Source organism: Heterocephalus glaber, unplaced genomic scaffold (genome assembly GCF_053883595.1).
Source record: "Heterocephalus glaber isolate CG9 unplaced genomic scaffold, H.glaber_assembly_v1.0 deba00001472, whole genome shotgun sequence".
Classification (NCBI taxonomy): domain Eukaryota; kingdom Metazoa; phylum Chordata; class Mammalia; order Rodentia; family Bathyergidae; genus Heterocephalus; species Heterocephalus glaber.
The window spans coordinates 28,506,528-28,525,741 of NW_028258315.1; the positions used below are offsets into that span (position 1 = coordinate 28,506,528).

Below are 19,214 nucleotides of genomic sequence, written 5' to 3' on the forward strand. Positions count from 1 at the left end.
TCTTGTTATTTTAATATTGTTCATTGACTCAAGTAATAAAATTTTTATTGTATAGATTATAAAAGCTGGGTACTATATGTACAGTTACTATATGCTGAAAACTGATAGGACAACAAGAGAGAGTTCCTATCTTAAAGGGGCTTAGAAATTTCTGGGGATAGAGAAGCAACTTAGCTATGATAGCATAGATACCACAACATGTTCACACACACACATACATTCTCTCTCTCTCTCTCTCTCTCTCTCTCTCTCACACACACACACACACACACACACACACACACACCTATACCTATATATCTGCAGAGAGTAAGGTGAGCCATGTTGGGTACTGTCCCCAAAGAGGCCGTGGAGTGAGGGGTCTGGGGCTGAGCCCTGGGGAGCATCAGCAAGTAATGGGCTGACAGAGGGACTGAGGAATATCATACCCATGACCTTTAACTCTAAGTAAAAGGATGTATGGACAAGGCATCAAGAAGGCTGCTTCTGTCTGGGATACACCTTACTAACAAACACTGTGTCACATAGGCAAGGACCGAAAGTGTCACTTCTGGGCTGAGAAAGTAATTAGGAAAGGGGGAACAGGGAGCAGCTGAACTTGGCCTCCTCCTCAGAGACAAGAGGACCACACTTCTCCCACCCATATAGACCTGTGTCTACCGCCCATACCCAAGGCCCACTAGTGAGTCCCAGTTGCCAAGAACAACCTCAACTATGATCAGAATGAGCCACTGAAGGAGGCAGGGAAGCATATTTTAGAAATTTTCTTTGATGGAACTGAATACACTTAAGAAGATAAAAGCCTGTGGTCTTCCCAGCTACCTGAAAACTCCTACTGCCTAGAGCAATCTTACATGCAAGAGCTCCAGAAAACTAATAAGAATTCAGATGGTGCTAATTACTGCTGCAACTATTAAAGTCATAATTTTGTCTTATGTTACCTTGAATGCTTAAGTGCTCACAAGAACTCTTATAATCTTCATTTAACACATGCAGCAGGGAGGCTCTAAGAGGCTGGGTTGCTTGCCCAGGGTCCCACCATGGAAGAAGCTTCTGGATGTCAGAGCCTGAATCCTTGTGCAATCTCCAGAGGAAATCCAGAAGAACCCATTTGGCCAACCGTACTCATCAGCAAGGAGAGGCCATTACACCAGAACAAATAAACAGCACTCATGGGACAATGTACAGGGATCCGATTGTCAAAGAATGAGGCAAAATCCAAATTTGAAATGTGATAGACACTAGCTAAAGTAATGAGGATGGAGAATCATGGATTACAAACAAAATATTATTTTGATAAAAAATTTAAAGTCAGATTTGTGACTATGAAGATTAAGTGTATGTATGTATGTATGTATTTATTTATTTAGGTGGTAGGGATCGAATACGGGTCCTTGCATTTTTGAGGCAGGCAGCAGAACCACTGAGCTAGATCCCCAGCCCCAAGGAAGTGTATTTAATAAAAGCTAATGCAGATGAGGGCCTGTTATGTGGAGAGAACATGAACAGCTCTCCAGCACCCTCCCCCAAAGTCCAACAGGCACAGAGGGAATGAATTGTAGGCTTCTTTTACAGAGAATCTGGGAAAGAATCCCAGGTCTGCATAGGTTTACTGAAAGGGGAGAGGGAGGCGCTATGTAGCTGTCAAGCTCAGAGTGAGAAGTTTGTGTCAGAAGTGGGCTGGTGAGAGGTCACAGCAGAGGCTGCCAAGGGGATGTGAGCAGAACTGGACATCCCAATGGTGACTAAAGGACCAAGGGAAAAGGGACAGAGTCAGGGCCCCACTGACATCCTAAGTTCCAGGACCCTGTGTGCTTCCATCTTGTTAGATGTCAAGCCCAAGGTGAGATAATATCTAACCTCAAGATTTCTATAAAGATAAAGATTTGATGCCAAATAGGAGGGCACAGTAGCAAACACATAACTAGTCCCCAAAGTGTGCAAGTGGAAGATGAGTTACAACTAAATGTGAATAACACTTTGAAGGGTAAAACACATCAAACTCACACAGTGATGCTATTACAACAGTGGCTCTGTTTAGCAGCCAGAATTCATAAGAAACCATGTCTATTCCACAAAGATTTCTTAAATGAACTTCTGAACATGATAAATGAAAAGTATGCAGATGCTCATTTTTCTTTTTAAGGCCATAACACACTTTCAAGTAAATGAATATATGATGGAAAAGAAATATGCTAAGATATTATAACTGATGCTCATCTCTTTCATCTGTATGATTGTTTCATCTGTTAATGTCATTATTCTTATGGATACCCATTAATTCTTCAGTGACAGTAAGTGGTTATGTAAATGCCAGCTTTACATGAACCAAGGAGAACAGTCAGCTAGGTCCTGGGCTCCATCCATTTATGCAGTTCTCACCAAATCTGGTCATTTTAGGATTGTGTGGCTTTCACACTATCCATAAAAGCAACATTGAGGTCACCATCATGGTCTGATGTAGAACTTTAGAGTTTACAAAGTATGAAGCTGTCACATATAATATCCTCTCATTTTCTAATGGAAGACAAGGAGAATGAGTTTGAGACTAGATCCAGGTGAGCTAAATGGAAGCAGAAGATGTTGTGTCCTACAGATCTAACACTGCTTTTGAGATGGGGCCCACAATCAACCAAAGAATAATAAAGACAATCAACCAAGGTGCTGACTCAAGTGCTGGCCCTGTAACACACCAGGACAATGTGAGATTTTAAAAGTCATGGCAGTGAGTATACAGAATGTACCTCCTGAGGTTAGAAGCACATGGTACATAAGTTAAGACACAGAAGTACCAAGTTATAATGTGGATTCATGACATGTTGCATCTGATGATAGTCAAAGGCCCTGCATGCCAAGGAGTTCAGGAGACAGAATCTACCAGCTGCCACAGAGTCCAAGACTTTGCCCTTCCTTTGCTGTTACTGGACCAGGCTCTGCAGCTCTGCATATCATGGAGAGAAAGTAGCCAGAGCCCCAGGGCAGCTCCCAGCAGGGGCCTTCATCTCATGTACACATTTCATTTGTGCCAGGGAAGAATTTCAGGTAGGTTTTTTCTCTAGCCTTGCTCCACCTCCTGGCATCCCCGCATATTCTGTAGAATTCAGCCCTTGCTTGTATGAAAAGAAACTCCAAGGCTAACATGTAGTCAGCTCCCAGCCTCAGGGCTGTGATAGAGAGAGGGAGGGAAGTAAATGAACAGTCTTAGGGGTAAGCCCTACTTCCTGCTTGTGTTGCTAGACCATCCTAAGCAGCAGTCCCTCATGCTGTTGGCCCTATAAGTCCCTGGGCTCACACCCATGAGCATGGCTGCTTTCTGCCTTACCTCCTTTGGGCACTCTCTGCTGGACCTCCTCATTTGCTTTCCACTGGGCCAACTGGAACCATCCCTCATGTTTCAGCTGTGGCACCTCTGCCCTGAGGAAGCCTCCCTGCTCCCTTCTCCTGGTTCTTGCTGCTCTGTTGTCTCACAGCACCTAAGCAACTCCCATCCTGGGCTCTACCATAGAGAATAGAATTGGCTTGTCCCTAAATCTCTTACAGGCAGGAGACAGAGTATTTTTATCACTATGACCTAGCTCCTGGCGGGGACTGAAGGCATACTCAGCCTACAATGAGTAATTTGTTGGGTAATGAGCAGGAAACCAATTAATTTCTTGTGGTCAAAACCAATTTAATTCCCTGGTGACAAGAATTCAATTTGGAGAGCTAAATAATAGAACTAAAATTTTCTTTCTTTCTTTTTTTCTGGTATGAGACCTTCATAAATATTTACGCAGGATCTAAATATGAGGCTACATAGCAATCTTGATTTTTGTCCAACTCTATACACATAGTAGAACTTTAAACTTTGTAAATTTTTCTTAAAAGAAGTTAAAAAGATCGAGAAGTTAAAAAAATTAAGAAGTTAAAAAGATCGACTCTAGTTGTTTAAGTGACTAACAATGAAACACTGTATATCAGTGACGGCGAACCTTTTAGAGCTTTCAATGATACAAACCCGGTGTGGCACACATGCCATCGGTTCACCACCACTGTTATAAATCAATGTAGTCTTTTACGCATCGCTTATATTATAATGCCACTTACAGAAATTTAAACATGAAATAAGGACTGATCTGAGTTATCCTTGCAATACGTACTCCCTTTTAAGGAGGTTCCAACTAGGATGTCTTTAGACATTAAGTCAATGGATTGACTGTACCTTTGAGAACCCCAAATTCCTCATTTCCCTGCAGTTCTGCCAGGATGGAATCAAGAGCACCACACCCTCCCAGACTGTCTCAGCATTTCTAGGGAACCTTCCTGGAGGCTCAGCACTCAGTAAGTGGGAGGAGGCTGGTCCTGGGCAAACCCATGTCGGGAGGAGCACGGGTTTCTCTCAGAAAGCCTCCATGGTGAGAACCAGGAGTGGGCAGCTGGGCTCACAGACTGCATGAGGACAGCGCACACAAATGCAGCTGGTGTCTGGACCCTCAGAGATGCAGACAGGACTGGTGAACCCCAAGGTGTGGGTAGAGAGGAGGGGGATGCCCAATGCAGGTCCTCAGAGCAGGGACAAATAGCAGAGTCTCTGGTGGTCAGTGGGAGACAGACCTAGCACCATCCCAGCGTGTACCACCCAGCAGCCTGTGACTCCACAGGGAGCTGCCCTCTGAGTGATACTCTGCTCTTCCCACACACCTTACCTCCACAGGTGGGCTCAGAATTGCTGCCCACTGTACCCATAGGCCTCCGGGGGGAGACAGGTGAGCTGCACACATGAGATGGAAGTGTCCTGAAAGCTTGGATCTTGGGGTGAACTGACACTTACTTGTTCCCATGGAAACTTCATCAGCCCATGGGGGCTAAGTCACCCTTCACTGGCATTTCTAAGTCCCCCCTTCCACTCCAGAGCAAGAAGGTATAAGTTAGGTAGAAGGGAACTGACATTTTTTTTTGCACATTTGAGGAATAAATAGATAGATAGGTAGATAGATGGATAGATCAGCCCCTTATATTATCACACATTCTTTGGAAAATGTTGGCAATCCTAAAACAAATAGAAAGCTGTAGAATTGCTCAAAAGCCAATGTGCCCTAGAAGGAACTGACACCTTGTCAGGAGAAAAGTATGCAGAGAATTTTAGAAACTTCACACTAATGTGACCTTATCATACCTGCCAATCTCTTTCCTCCATCTGAACCAGAGGAAGCCACCTTTCTTTTAGGTCTAACCTAAATGCCTCTTCTAAGGAGCCTCCGCTTTCCCCCTCCTCCCCAGTCAGCTCATCTGCCCCATTTGGATCTGGGTCTGACCTCCCATGGTGCCTGTGGCTATGAATCATAGGCTCTGCCTCCCCTGAGTCTCATTATACCTGACTAGATGAGTGATGAACATTCGTAAGGCATCTCCTAGTGAAATAATGGAAGGCTTCCTATTTTAAACCCTGGATGTCAATGGCCCAAGAATAAAGTTTCTGTTCAAGGCAGATTTAAGAATCTTTGAGTGGTAAGTATTCAAGATTAGCATAATTTTTTTAAGAAGCAGTTATGGTCAAAATCATGGTGGGGCATGCAAACTAACCCAGTGTATTCTTGAGGGAATAACACATCCTAGCAACCAAAGATCAATGTGAATAAATTTCTAATGCATTTGGAAAAGCAAGTGAGTCAGAGACAATCCTGGTAATGTCAACAGCAGGTTACCTGCTATCTAAAGTCTCTTTTCACATTATTCAGTAAACTGCCATGCAGTGATAGATCTGCCACACAGCAAAGCAGAATTCAGGGTGAGACCTGGTCAGTCAACCTGGAAACAGTATTTAAGATCTCCTACTTCTAGAGCACCACAAACAGTGGTTCCAGAAGGTACGTACCCGTGGGATTTCTGAGCGTGTCCTCCGGGCCACCATGAGCAATAGCTGCTGTTGAAGGGCGCTGACTGCAGGGTCCCCGGAGGATGGGTCTGGACTCTCACAAGTGCTAGTGCTGGAGGAGCTGAGGTGCACCTCTCTGTGGATGAACAAAGAGAATTCTGGTTACCTGCAAGTGCCAGAAGCACCTATGCAAAATACACACACACACACACACACACACACACACACACACGTACCAGGGATGTGCAGCACCTCTTCTAAAACAGCAGAGGGAGGGAGATACACCTGGAGGAATGCTTTTCAGAACTGCAATATGTCATACTTAGCACTTCTGGTTTCATCATCTGTTCTCTGGTTAGTCTCTGGTACTAGTTTGGTTCAGCATGACAGCAGAGATAAATTTTATAGTAACTAGATTTTGCTTAGAACAGTAAAAGAAGTGATTAATGGTGAAGGCTATGAAGAGCCGCCCCTGGGAGGGAATGGAAAGTGTGGTCAGGAGTCGAGGCTGGGCCAGGATGGTGCACTTTCTTAGGGACAGAGCTGGGCCCCAGATTGACCTTGGTGATACTGAACCCTGCTGGACACCCACTGTTTTCATCCATCTGAGCTGCTACAGGGAACGAGCAATGAAAATACATGTGCTATATCTCCACTTTCCCATTGACAGGGAAAAATCTCCTGAGATTCTTCACCTTCTGCAGATTTAAACACAACAATCTGCTGCCCCCTTTCCCCTGCCTGGCCCACAACCTGTGTTCCTGGTTCACTGGGAGCCATGGACACTAGGGCCACAGAGGGTCAGCTGAGAAATGGAGTCAGTGTGCCACACTCATTACAAAAAGCATATATATAAAGCAGCCCTGTCCTGCAAATTGCAGAATTCCACCAGAGCTTGGCTTAAAGCTGCAAGCACCTCTCCTCTCTGTGATAGCAGGATTTGGGTAAGTGTCTGAGGAAGGCAGAGGCAGGCAGCCTGCAGCATGAGTGCTGACTGCCCCCGTGTGGCTGCTATGCTGCACCGCAGGCTGGGAGCCCTCTGCGCCCTGGCCTCCACCCTCAAGGACTAAAATCCTTCTAGAATTGACCTTTCTTTCCTCCCTGTTTATCTCCCTTCCTGTAAACCTTCTGACCTGGGCCTGGCTGAAAGTGTAATCTCCTCTCAATGCATCCACAAAACCAGAATAAAAATGAGGGGAAGAAACACAGGGTAAAGGCTGAGAAGCAAAAGACAGCAAGCAGAGGAATATGGGAGGGCAGAAGTCACTCAAAACCAGACACCGAGCACCATCTGTTCCCACCTCTACATGAGACCCCCTAATGTAGAGACCCCCTCGAAGTCTTTTTAAATTTGAAGCAGCAAATATATATCTCTCTACTTCCCAAATTAACAGCTATATGCATGATCTCAGATATTTGTAATTAGAGCTGAGACCACACTCAAATGGACACGTAATCTGGCATGTCTGACACTGAAAGGCCTCAACATTCTGCTCTGTTTTCTGCACATCTAAATAACTCACTGTATGGCCAGCATCCTTCTCAGCCACTCCAAACAAGGACTCACCATTTCTTCTGAATAAAGTAAAACAGTTCAAATTGAGAGGGTGAGTTCTTCCAACCTCTTGCCTTCTTCCATTCTTTGGGAGCCAGGTTCACACTTACACACTGTGGCCCATGTTCTTCTAGTTAGTCTCAATAAGCAAGGGCGCTTTTACTGAGGCAAGGGCCAAGGAAGCTGAAGATGTCAACAAAAGTGTAAGGATTTGGCGATGAAGATTAAATACAGGACCTCAATCTACCTTTCGGGAATGATGCAAAAGGAGTCTAGAGACTTAGGACAGATTCCAAAAATAAACCTAATTTATAAGCTGAATAATATCTACTTCAATATGTGCTACACTGATTATCAAGCAAATAAGATCTGGAAATAAGTAAATTCAAACAAATGTACAAAAATGTCCCATAAAAGTCCTGTAAATACATTTGCTCCAGGATGACTCTTCCATTCAGTCACACATAGCTCTTTTATGTGTTCATCACCATCAAAGTGAGTGTGAATACCACATCTTTCCAGCAGATTGCACTGCAAACAGATGATGTGTCACATGCATTTGCTTATGACATGAGGAAAGCCGCATTACTAAATATACAGATCATTTAAAGATGAAATATATATTACTTTGAAGAATTTTTAGACCAAAAGTAGAAATATTTGCTGAATAAAGAACAGAAACTATTAAACTTTCATTGCAAGACCTGCACAGGAGCATCAAAAATCTACAATGCAATGAACCCTTTCAACCCACAGTACACTTTAACTTTCCTGGCAGCTCCACCTTCGACTTGTTAGGTAGACAGCCTGCTTTAACTTCAGCTTTCTGGATGGATCAGCTCATTTCAGTCTCTGAGCACTGAATTAGTCCTGTGTTCTGGGTAATAAAACACTGCAGTGGAATTTATCTTCTGGCAGTCTGTCCAAGTCGCACTGCTAACTGCTGCAATTCAAGCCACAGCCCACTCCTTGTCTCTGAGGAAAGCAGAGTGTGTTAGATAAAGTTACTAAGGTACCTGCTTTATGGATAGTTATTGCACAGCCAGAAAGCACTTCTCCACGTCTCTGGCAGCCAGTGAGAGGGGCACTGGTTCCCACAACGACAGTGGGGCTGAGGAGGGAAATGAGCTTCCTCTCCTGACTTCCTTCAGGAATTCCCAAAGAGATATGGAAGTTACATTGGTAACAATTCTCTATTCATACTTGGAAGTCAGAGACATAAAACTGTCACATAGAAACAAGGTTTAACAATAACTAGGAGATATAGCCTTCTTGCCAATAATAAGAGTCAGTGGTTTAATGGCCTAGTTGGAGGCAATCCCAGCCACTGAGGTCACTTTACGGGGAAAAGGCTGCTTTTCCAGTACTTTCCATTCCTGAATGGCTAGAAAGAGCCCCAACCAAGGATCCTTCCACATTCAAAATCAAATTTTATGTACACAATGATGGAAGAACTCAAAATTTAATGGCACTAAGAGCCAGGGTCATAATATTAAAATGCCTGCTCTAAAATCACCATAGGTGCCAAGATGTTGGGCCACAACAGGTAGAAAAGGAGAACAAAAGTACTTTCCCACCTTCCATATCTTATAAAGCAATCCATAAAAGCACTATGGGAAAGATTTCCTCTTGGCCAAAATCCAGTATCCTTTGTTAAGTAAAGTCACAGTGAACTCTGGCCACTGTCCTCCACTTCTGTCTAAAGACATTGGCAACAGGTGGCATTGGTTACAAGCGCTGTCATAAGCATTAAATGTGTTACTACACCTAATCTTTAAAGCCACCCAGCAGATGAAATGGGAAGATTTCCTCTCTATTGATCCATTAAGAAACATGGTTGCTGGGCATGGTGGCACACACCTGTAATCCCAGCACTTGGGAGGCTGAGGCAAGAGAATTGCTGAGAGCTTCTCAAAAAAAATAGTGAGAGCTTGTCTCAAAAAAACAAGAAAAAAGAAAAAGAAAGAGAGAAAAAGAAAGAGAGAGAGAGAAAGAAAAGAAAAGAAAAAGGAAAGAAAAGAAATTTATGGTTAAGACAGTTGCACAATGTCAAAAAAAATAACTGCAAGTGTTGGATTTGAACACAGATTTGCTCAAGACAAAATTCTTGTTTGCATCGAGAGAAGGCAGATTTCTCCAATTTCAAGCCAGTCTGTTGCTTGATGCCAGGTTTCCTCCCACCATCAGCTTTCATGTGGACAGAGAGGTGTTTCATTAACACAACGGAGGACTGGAAGGCCTAATGAGTCTTTACCTCTGAGTCCCATGTACAGGGTTTAAAGAAAGCCATTCTGAAAATTTCTCTCTGCTCTAGTTTCCCTCTGGGCCCTCCAGCCACTGAAAGGCGAGGAAGGCATTTGCTGAGGTCCTCTTGATGATCCCATACTCATCAGAGTGTCACCTTCTGCTGATAGGCTGGAGCACTTGCCATTCAGAAAATAAAGGGTGACATCCCCCACCAGGACCCATGGCCCCTGACCCCACATCACTGGCCCTGGACAGTTTTTTGTGCTGTCCTCCAATGTTCAGCTGGTCTTAGCATGATCTACAACTCCAATTGGTCACCTGTGTCACTCCTCATTTGATTTAAGTCACTATTCATTGCACACCTGTGTGGAGAGAGCTAAGAGAGCTGTAAAGACACCCTGGTCATGGTCACTTTTCAGTAGACTAGCACAACCTAGAAGACATGGGAACCTTACACAAATTAATGACACGGCAGGGAGAATGTGGTCAGTCTCTTCTAGAAGCAATCTGAAGAGACAGGTTTATTTGATAGATTTATTTTCACAGTGTAGGCCTAAAAGAGACAAACTGTAATTTGAGCTTTGAAAGATGAGAATCTCAAAAGGGAGAAGTAGGTGGAGCCTGCAGTGGGCATCACCTAAAGGCATATCAATATTGATATCATATGCATCAGCAACAAGGGCTGAGAGTGAGCAGGGCCTCCCCAGGAGGCATGGGGCTGGGGTGTGACAAGGACCCCACAGTAGGAGTTAACAACAGGCAGGCCACAAGCCACAGCCAGCAACACACATGGGATCTGTGGTCTACAGTATTTCAGAGTTTAAAATCTGCCTGGTGTTGCACATCTGTAATCCCAGTACTTTGAAAGGCTGAGGCAGGAGGACTGTAAGTTTTAAAATTAACATTAAATTAAAAAAAAAATTTTACAAACAAATGTGAATTCCAAGCTCCTAGTGGGAAAAAAAAAACAAAAAAAACCCTGGTCACCCCAGGCTTATGCAGCCATCCAGAGATAGAATAAATGCCCTCTTGTCACTTCAGTACCATTCCACACTGGCCCTGCGGGCTTGATTCACATGACCTCGTGACCCTACTGTGGGGAGAGGCAGGAAGGGGGTTCACATGTCCACCAGCCACTTATGTCAAGTGTTACAGCCACTAGCCACATGATGTCAAGCACCTTTCTTTTTTGTTGTTGTTTTTTTAGTTTTTTCGTTTTTTGGGTTTTTTTGGTACCGGGGATCAAACTCAGGACCTTGTACTTTCAAGGCAGGCATGGTGCCACTGAGCTAAATTCCCGGCCCTCAAGCACCTTTCTTAATCAGCCTCTGTTTCCTCTTCTGTAAAATGAAGCTAATATCCCCAACCTCACTGGATACTCTAAGATCCAGCACAGTGCTTAGCACAGAAGTGCTTAATAAATGGCACTGCTGCCACCAGAGACCACCCCCTGGGTCTGGGCCACAAGCTTCCATGATATTCTGCACAAAAGAACCAAGACACACCCAACCCTAACCCTAACCTTTCTGTGTGGCAAAACCTGTCTTGCTGGTATTGGGCTCATCAGGCTGTGAGGTCATTCTATATCTCCAGAATTAGAGATAATGACAAGCTGCTAACACTCCCCACCCCACATATATACACATGCATTCCCACACATACACACATATATACACACATACATATAACATACATAAACCCACACATACATGCACACACACTGGTAAGTTAATACAGGCATTAAAAATACTTAAATTGACCGGGGATTTAGCTCAGTGGTTCCACCGCCTGCCTTGCAAGCAGAAGAACCTGAGTTTGATCCCCGGTACAAAAACCAAACCAAACAACAACAAAAAAATACTTAAATTGAACCAGCTTATTTTTCTCCTATTTCCCAGAAACTTTTCTTTCATGCAATCAGGTCAAAGATACTCATGTCATGGATCATTCTGAAGAGTGATTTTGGCTTCTAACATCAAGTTCTTCTCAGGGCAAAGTTGAGGACTCTCCAGCACCTGTCTTTCAGCAGAACCTCAATGCACTTTCTAGGCCACAGTGCTATTTGTGGTAGAGGCCTCATAAAGATGTGCTACAGAATTCAGCAATGCAGACAGCTAGAATGTGTTGGGCGTGGAGTTGGATGTAGGTCCAAGAGTGGAGTGCACTGGTAAAATCACAGTGCTCTAGCTGCTTTCTCTGAGAAGGAACTGCACTTTTTATCATAAAATTCCATTGACTTGCATGGGAGAGTTGGCGCTAGAAGAATACTTGTAGGAAAGAGTGGTGCCGCCACCTGTCTCGCAAGCACAAGGTCCTGAGTTCGATCCCCGGTACCAAAACAAAAGAGACTCAAGTCACCATCACATCATGGGCTCCCCAAAGCCAAAGCTTATTGCCAACCCATGGGCATAAGCCTGCTCTGACTGGTGCCCAGAGTAGAGGAGGAGTCTGAGGCCACAGGAGCACCCACTAGGTACATGGTTCACTGCCCCGCACAGGCTGAGTCCCTGCTCCTGAGCATGAACTGAGCAGATGGCAGCACCATTACTGCTTCTCCAGGATCAAGAACAGCCTTGGCACTGTAATTTTGCTAAGGGAAGGGCCTGGGTTTGTGCTTCTGCATCAGACAGGAAGCCCTGTGCACCTGTCACGCTCCAGTGAGTCACAAGAGTACGAAGACACCCAGTTTTAAGGTCCCAATCTTAAGGACTAACTTATTCAAAGACCAAACAGTGTACAGAGCATTACATTCCCAAATAACATTCCACACAAAGAACAGCAAACACAGGTGTTAGTTTACCTTATACTGGAAGCACTGAAAGGGAAGCCATGCATGACAATGGGCCTCTCCTTCCCAGAAACTGTAAGACCAAGACCCCCAACACCTGGGAAAGTGCAGGTGGTCTAAGACCCAGAACTCGGTACTGCGGATGGTGGACCACAACCTCATCTATGAGTCATTCACACACCAGAAATGCTAAAGCAGCCTAGGGACATAATGTCTTTCTGTAAGAGGAAAACTGCTTTTACACATTTGAACATTTTCCTCCTGAAAAAGCTCAGTAATTAATTGAGTTATAAATTTTACCAGAATCAGAGTCTTCCGGGTCACCTGATAACCTGTGCTGCCTGGTACCTATCCTCCCACCCTAGGTGCCCTGTGGAGGGCTACGCAACTCATCCTCCAAGGGAACCCACTATCCAACCCTGGGTCCATAAGTAGGCCCAAGCCAGTGACTGGCCTCAAGGGACATGCTTTGGTCAGAACCAGACACAGTGAGACTTTATTGGGTGGGATTCATGGGAAAGAAGCTTGTTTCCTGCTGGACTGAATGAGAGATCACAGGGTGACAACAATACCTGGTGATGAGCAGGGTGAAGTGTTTGAGAGTGCTGTTTAAACAGGGGAATAGGAGAGCCACAGAGAGAGCAAAACCACACCCTGGAGCCTTCACAGGAATGCCTTGATCCACACACTCTTGAAGACAGATCAAGAAGACTTCTCAGTAACATAACCTGACAATTATATGATTACACCTGCTGGAGGTGACAGCTACTCATGTGCAACAGAAAGGGGCCCAACTAGGAGAGGACCCAATTCTCTGAGACTCTGTCCTAGGCCATGGGACCTGGTAGGAAGCTCACCAGAAACACAGAAGCTCTCTTCCAGCACCTGGTACATCTGTCTCAACCTCACCTGCCAGAGTCCTTCCACCCAGACCAAGGCACTGTGCAACCGATGACCAGCAGCCCTGGGAAGAGGGGCAAGGGAAATGGAAAAGGCTCTGATTGGGAAAGGAAATGCACAGGAAATGAAATAAAGCAAGAAGTGGGGAAATTCAGTGCCAAGAGAGAAATTAAGGGGAGAAAGTAGTTAACAGGTGCCACTCAGGGAGACATAGTCTAAGGAAATGGGGATACTGAGAATCCTGCAGCTTCTCTCTCTAATTCCTGTCTGCATACTCTATAGTTTTAGTTATTTTACGGCTCTGGATATGTGGCTTTATTCTAACTGGCATTACTCAGTTACTCAGTAGCATCACTCAGTAGATTCAGCTAAATCACTTACCTAGGGAAAAAGTGAAGTATATTCATCCAGAAAGTAAAAAACAGAACTAAAAGCAACTTTCCTTTGGGACATAATATAAGGCTTCTGTCTGTTCTAAATTTAGCTGAGGAACACCTCAACCTGGAGCTGGGAAGTGCTCAAAGCTGTGTTCTCACGCAGTTAAATCTTTTGTCTGAGAAAGCTGATATCTTAAGACAACTGAACTCATCAACCCATCATAGTGAACATGCTAGAGGCAGGCACTGAGATGCAGAGGCAAACCTCCACCTCCTCTTGGGTCTCCATTTGAGTAGGGCCTTGCTGGAGGAGTCTGACCTGGTGTATGGGTATCCAAGAGACACAAAGGAAGAGTGGAGGGCCAGCAGGACATAAAGAATGTGCACTGTCCAACAGGACACATTTGGGTGCTCTGCCCTGCTTTAGAGCAGAGCCAGGAGGGTCTGGGTGTCCAAGAAACCTACAGGAGCAGCAGACACAGGCAGTGAGGAGCCACAGTGCTGTTAATGTGAGAGCACTCTGGAGGCTGCCATGTGACAAGGACAAGGGCAGCTTCCATCCCACGCTCACCGTAGACTCCCCCTGGAATTTCCATACACCTCTGGAAGGACTCTGAACTTGGAAGGAACATGGACCACAGGATCTTATGTTCCTGAAACTCCCTTTATACTCTCTAGGTAGGAAGGCTAAGTCAGTCTTACCACACAAGTCTCCCATAAACCTCAAACATGCATAGATTTCTAATGAGCTATACATGAAACTCAACCTCCACACTTAGAGCCAGCAACTGAGAAACACCCACAGGCACTATCCACACAGAATCTCAGAACCTGGGATGAACAATAGATTCAGTCCACCACTGGCCAGCTCCTGTTGGGCCAGTGGACTGTGAAGCTGTGTATGTACATTCTGGATGTGCACACCAATTTAATACCAATTCAACTCACATAATTAAGATGACTATTTGATGCATTCTGAGGTAAAATGGAAAAGATGTCTAAATCATCGATCTACAAAACAGCTTGCCTGCTTTGGTGTGAATGAGAAAACTACATTTCCAAAGAGCTCCTAGGGAAGACTCAGAAATGTGCCCTGGAGCTGCACGATCATTTTTCTTGCAGAGAGCATTGCTATGTTTTCCTTGGACTGCTCCCTATTTACACTGCACCTTATATTCATTTTGGGAAGTGGCAACAATGAAAATGGTTCCATTTATTTTTCATTGTTCTATAATGTCAGATTTTCTTGCACAAAAAATCAGATTGACCCATAAACAGATTAACTTGTTCTTTCTACACCAGGCCCCACACTTTATTTTCACAGTAATGTGTGTATCCTCATTCAATGCCACAGTTCCCACGTGGAAAGCAAAGCTTCACTCACCTGGCCTGGGAGGCACAGTCCTCATTTGAGACAGGATGCTGGAAGGAGCCTTCTTTCTGATTTCCCGACTTTAAGTAACAGGACCTAATTTCCCCTGCAAAATCACAAAATTTCTGTAAAGTATATTACACAGTTGTTTGTATATTAGTTATTCATCCTACACTATTTTCAACTTAAAGGGAGCTCAGTTGGGCTGTGTAAGTAATAACTGTTGACACGCTAGGTCCATTGTTTAGATTTCTCCACAGAACATGTATTATCAAGAGAAAGTGAACAATGTATAAAAGGAATTTTATTAAGAAAAATTTTCTTTATTTTTTTTTTTGGTACCAGGGATCAAACTCGGGACCTTGTGCTTGCGAGGCAGGTGGCAGAACAATTGAGTTAAATCCCTGGCCTCCAAGAAAAATTCTTTGACATCCCTCCCTGGCAATATACTTAGAAAAGTTTTGACTCTTTGCTTAGTACTTAATTGCTTTTAATCAACTTATTTGTATCATCTCTTAATTCATTTTTCATAAATTCCATTCACGTGTCAGCATGATCTGTGCTAGGCTGCAACTGGGTGTTTTCCTGCATTGCATACACATGAGTATTATGTAGAGAGGTTTATTAAGCATGCAGTTTTGATTGGTGGAGCTCCTGAGACCACTGCAGGAGCAAGTGCTGCAGCTCCAGTATGCAGATGAGCAAGCGCTGTAGCAGCTGACTGGGTGTCAGTCTGTTAATAAGGAAAAGCAAGGGGCAGAATTTATTTACAAAGTTGATTAGCTCTGCTAGAGGGTTTGGGGTACTGAGGTGTGAAATCAGCTCCCATCCTAATGCAAATGGTTTCTCCCCAGAGTTCTCCAGCTCCTTCCTCAAATGGCTCAGGAAGCTTTATTAACCCATCTGCTGTGAGCACCTGGAAGGTGGCAAGGCAAGTAAGGGCAACCTGCCCCTCTCTGGGCTTCGACAGAAGTGCCAGTGTTGCTCTTTGTCAAAGACTGTTATGTCTCTGTATTTCTACAGAAACACAGGCACTTAAGACTAAAAATGACTGGGCTACAAACCAGGACGACCTTGAGAGCAAAATAACAACTATTACTTGATTTATAAAGAGACTTTAGCAAAGACTTATTCTAGAAAAACTAGAACCTATAACCTTTATTTTGGGGACTCTGAACTTGCTGCTTAATGATTCTCAATGTACAGTATTTTAAATCATGGGTGTCCAACCTTTGGGTTGGATTAAGAGGATTGTTTTGGGCCACTTTAAAATATACAACTGGTTAATGTATACAAGCAACAAAACTTCCTTTTCTTCATTTTAGCTTATTAACATATTTTACAAAATAACCCAACAAGTCCAAGTTTAACAATTAAATAGGAAAATTTACATGTCTGCATAGTAACGATAAACACCTGTCTTCACAGGCACACACATGTAGGTAGGCTGAAATACTATTATGAATAATCACATCATTGTGCTCTGCAAGTCGCACCGGCGCATGTCACATCTGATGTGTGTGGGTCTAGACTCGACCATGTATGGTGGGTGCAGGGTAAGAGTTAGCACCGCACTGGGCCTCCTCTGCTTAGTGATCCGCTGTCACCTACAAAGTCCAAAGCCAAGCACCTTGCAATGGAGTCATGAAAAATACCAATAAAAATCACATAATAATTAAATGTTTATGATCTTGAGGGGCCATTTGTGGCCTGTGGGCTGTGGGTGGGATATACCTATTTTAAATCCTTTTTATAAGATGGTGCTGATAAAATCTATCAAGGGTCAACATTCAACATATATCAAATAAATATTTACTTGCTACTGGGCACCATTGTCCTGAAGTTTACAGTTGCAAGGAAGAAAATTTCGTTAGTTAAATTATAAATGGTTAATTAATTATAGGCTATAATATCATCAAATAAGAAAAGAACAGGGTGTTCAGGGCACAAAAATCAGATGTACCTCATTAAGTCTGAAAAACTTACCTTAGAACTAAGACGTGAAAGATAAATAGCACATGGCAGGCCTCAGGAACATAGTACATGCAAAGGGCCTAAGGAACAAAGAAGCACACTTTTCCCAAGAACAGTAAGCAAAACCACAGGATTTTGCCTGTTCCAACAGCTACCATGTTTCCCTGAAAAGAAGACCTAACTGGAAAATAAACCCTAGCATGATTTTTCAGGATGCTTATATTATAAGCCCTACCCCCAAAATAAGTCCCAATTAAGATCATCAACCAGGTGGACGCATTTGGTATGTCCATTGCAACACAAGATGCATGTATTAAATTATAAAATAATGCTATTAATATATAATTAAATATAAATAAATATTATTGATGTTAATACTTAAAATATATGATAATTTAAATAATAATTAAATATTTGTAAATACCCAAGCAGGCACCTTTGGATGAGGAGTAAATTCCTGTGTAAACAGATGAAAAGACACTGCCAAATGCTCAATTGGAGTATAGATACAATGCACAAATAACATGTACACTTGAAAACAAACAGATCTAGTTGTGTCTAACATGACTCTTCATAATTCAATACATTGTATTGTAATGGACACACTTATTCAACTCATATGAAATGAAGAAACACTTTCTGAATTTGTGGAGCCTGCAATTTTTCATCACTTTGGTGTGGACCATCATTCTTAACTATCATCATTTTTGTTGCCACTCATCTTGTAAGTCTTTAATTAACCCTTGATTTAATGGAAACTTTGTGAAGCCTAGCCTGCAAGAGGTCTTGAGTTGGATGAAGAACTCATGGGATAAAATCACTGACAGCTGTGCTGCTAATGCACTATGAGCTGGCTACATGGACAAGAAGTGCTCATTTAAGGACAGCTCTGTTGCTGGACATGAGAGATTGGGGTCAATGGTTCTACAGGACACTAAGTCACTAGAAATTTGGGCCAGAATTCAGGGTTTAGAGAGTTATGATGATGTTCTAGAAGATGACACGATTCTGTATGAAAATAAGACATCCCCTGAAAATAAGCCCTATTGAATCTTTTGGAGCAAAAATTAACATAAGTCCTGGTCTTATTTTCATAGAAATACAGTAGTGCTCAGGCTGAGTCTGTGCTTTTGCTTATTAACAAACCATTCTACAACTCACCATGTTCATCGATGAAAACATGCATTGCATCCACAGAGATCTCCTCCTGCACAGAGGTTTCTGGCCCGCTGATGACTTGCAAGACAGAACTGTCTTGTTGGGAAGTTACCCTGTAGATTATTTGTCTTTGTCTATTGCCCTGGAAACTTAACACATATAAAAGTTTCAAAAACAATTAGGAATTCTTCCTTACGTTCAATAAAGCATTAAAAGCAGCAGCCAGTGAATGAGGCTGCTTTGCAGCAATGCAAGCTCAGTAGCTAAGTTACCCTTACAGCGCTGCGGTCTTGGCAGGTGGGGTGAACACGGGGCTGGTGCCAGCGTGGTCTTGACTTTGCAAGTCTGATTTTTCTGGCTTGGAATCCTCTCCACTGAGTGTTTTCTTCTCCAGGATTTCCTCCTTTTTCCCTTGTGAGTAATGATCTGAAAAACATTGCTTTATGTGTTAATGTAGTATAAAAAACAAAATTAATGTGAGAGCTCCTAGAAATAAGCTAGCAAAACTGAAAAAAGAACAGAAAGAAAATCTAAATAGCTCCTCTGAATTTGAATAGAAATTTGTACTTTTGAGATAAGTTATTTTGGTGCCCAGAAATACCACCTAGTTTATATACAGATTCAGGGACTCTCTTGACTAACTCTGTGGCATAGACAGACCTGACTGGAAACTACCCATTCATAGTACACAGGCCTAAAAGGTTTGTGACTTATGAATGGACAGCTTCAGGTGAAAGAAGTTACATAACATGTCTGGCTGTTTGCAGCAAGGTCCCACTTTTCATTTTAAAAACTTATTCCTTCTTCTTACTCATTCTCCAAATCTAAACCACAAGCTGAAGCTACAGTTGATTCCTTATGCCCCTTATACATAACTGATTTTGAACTACATCCCCAGCCTGAAGCAGCCATGGTGAGACCCAGCATCCACTCCTGCCCTGAGAATACTTTCAAGTGAATGTGAAATCCATATTCAATGGGTACAGATT

At 43.2% G+C, this 19,214-nt stretch overlaps 1 protein-coding gene across 2 annotated transcripts in view; it reads right to left on the reverse strand.

Moving 5' to 3' along the window:
• Window positions 1-19,214, reverse strand: part of Pcnx2 (pecanex 2) — a 226,460-nt gene that overhangs the window by 172,758 nt on the left and 34,488 nt on the right. For both annotated transcript variants that reach the window (XM_087181900.1, XM_087181901.1), the window contains exons 6-9: window positions 18,504-18,651; window positions 18,229-18,374; window positions 15,106-15,199; window positions 5,855-5,990 (exon numbers count right to left, since the gene is read on the reverse strand). In XM_087181900.1, coding sequence (XP_087038026.1) covers window positions 5,855-5,990; window positions 15,106-15,199; window positions 18,229-18,374; window positions 18,504-18,651 — 524 coding nt within the window. The remainder of the gene's footprint in view (window positions 1-5,854; window positions 5,991-15,105; window positions 15,200-18,228; window positions 18,375-18,503; window positions 18,652-19,214) is intronic.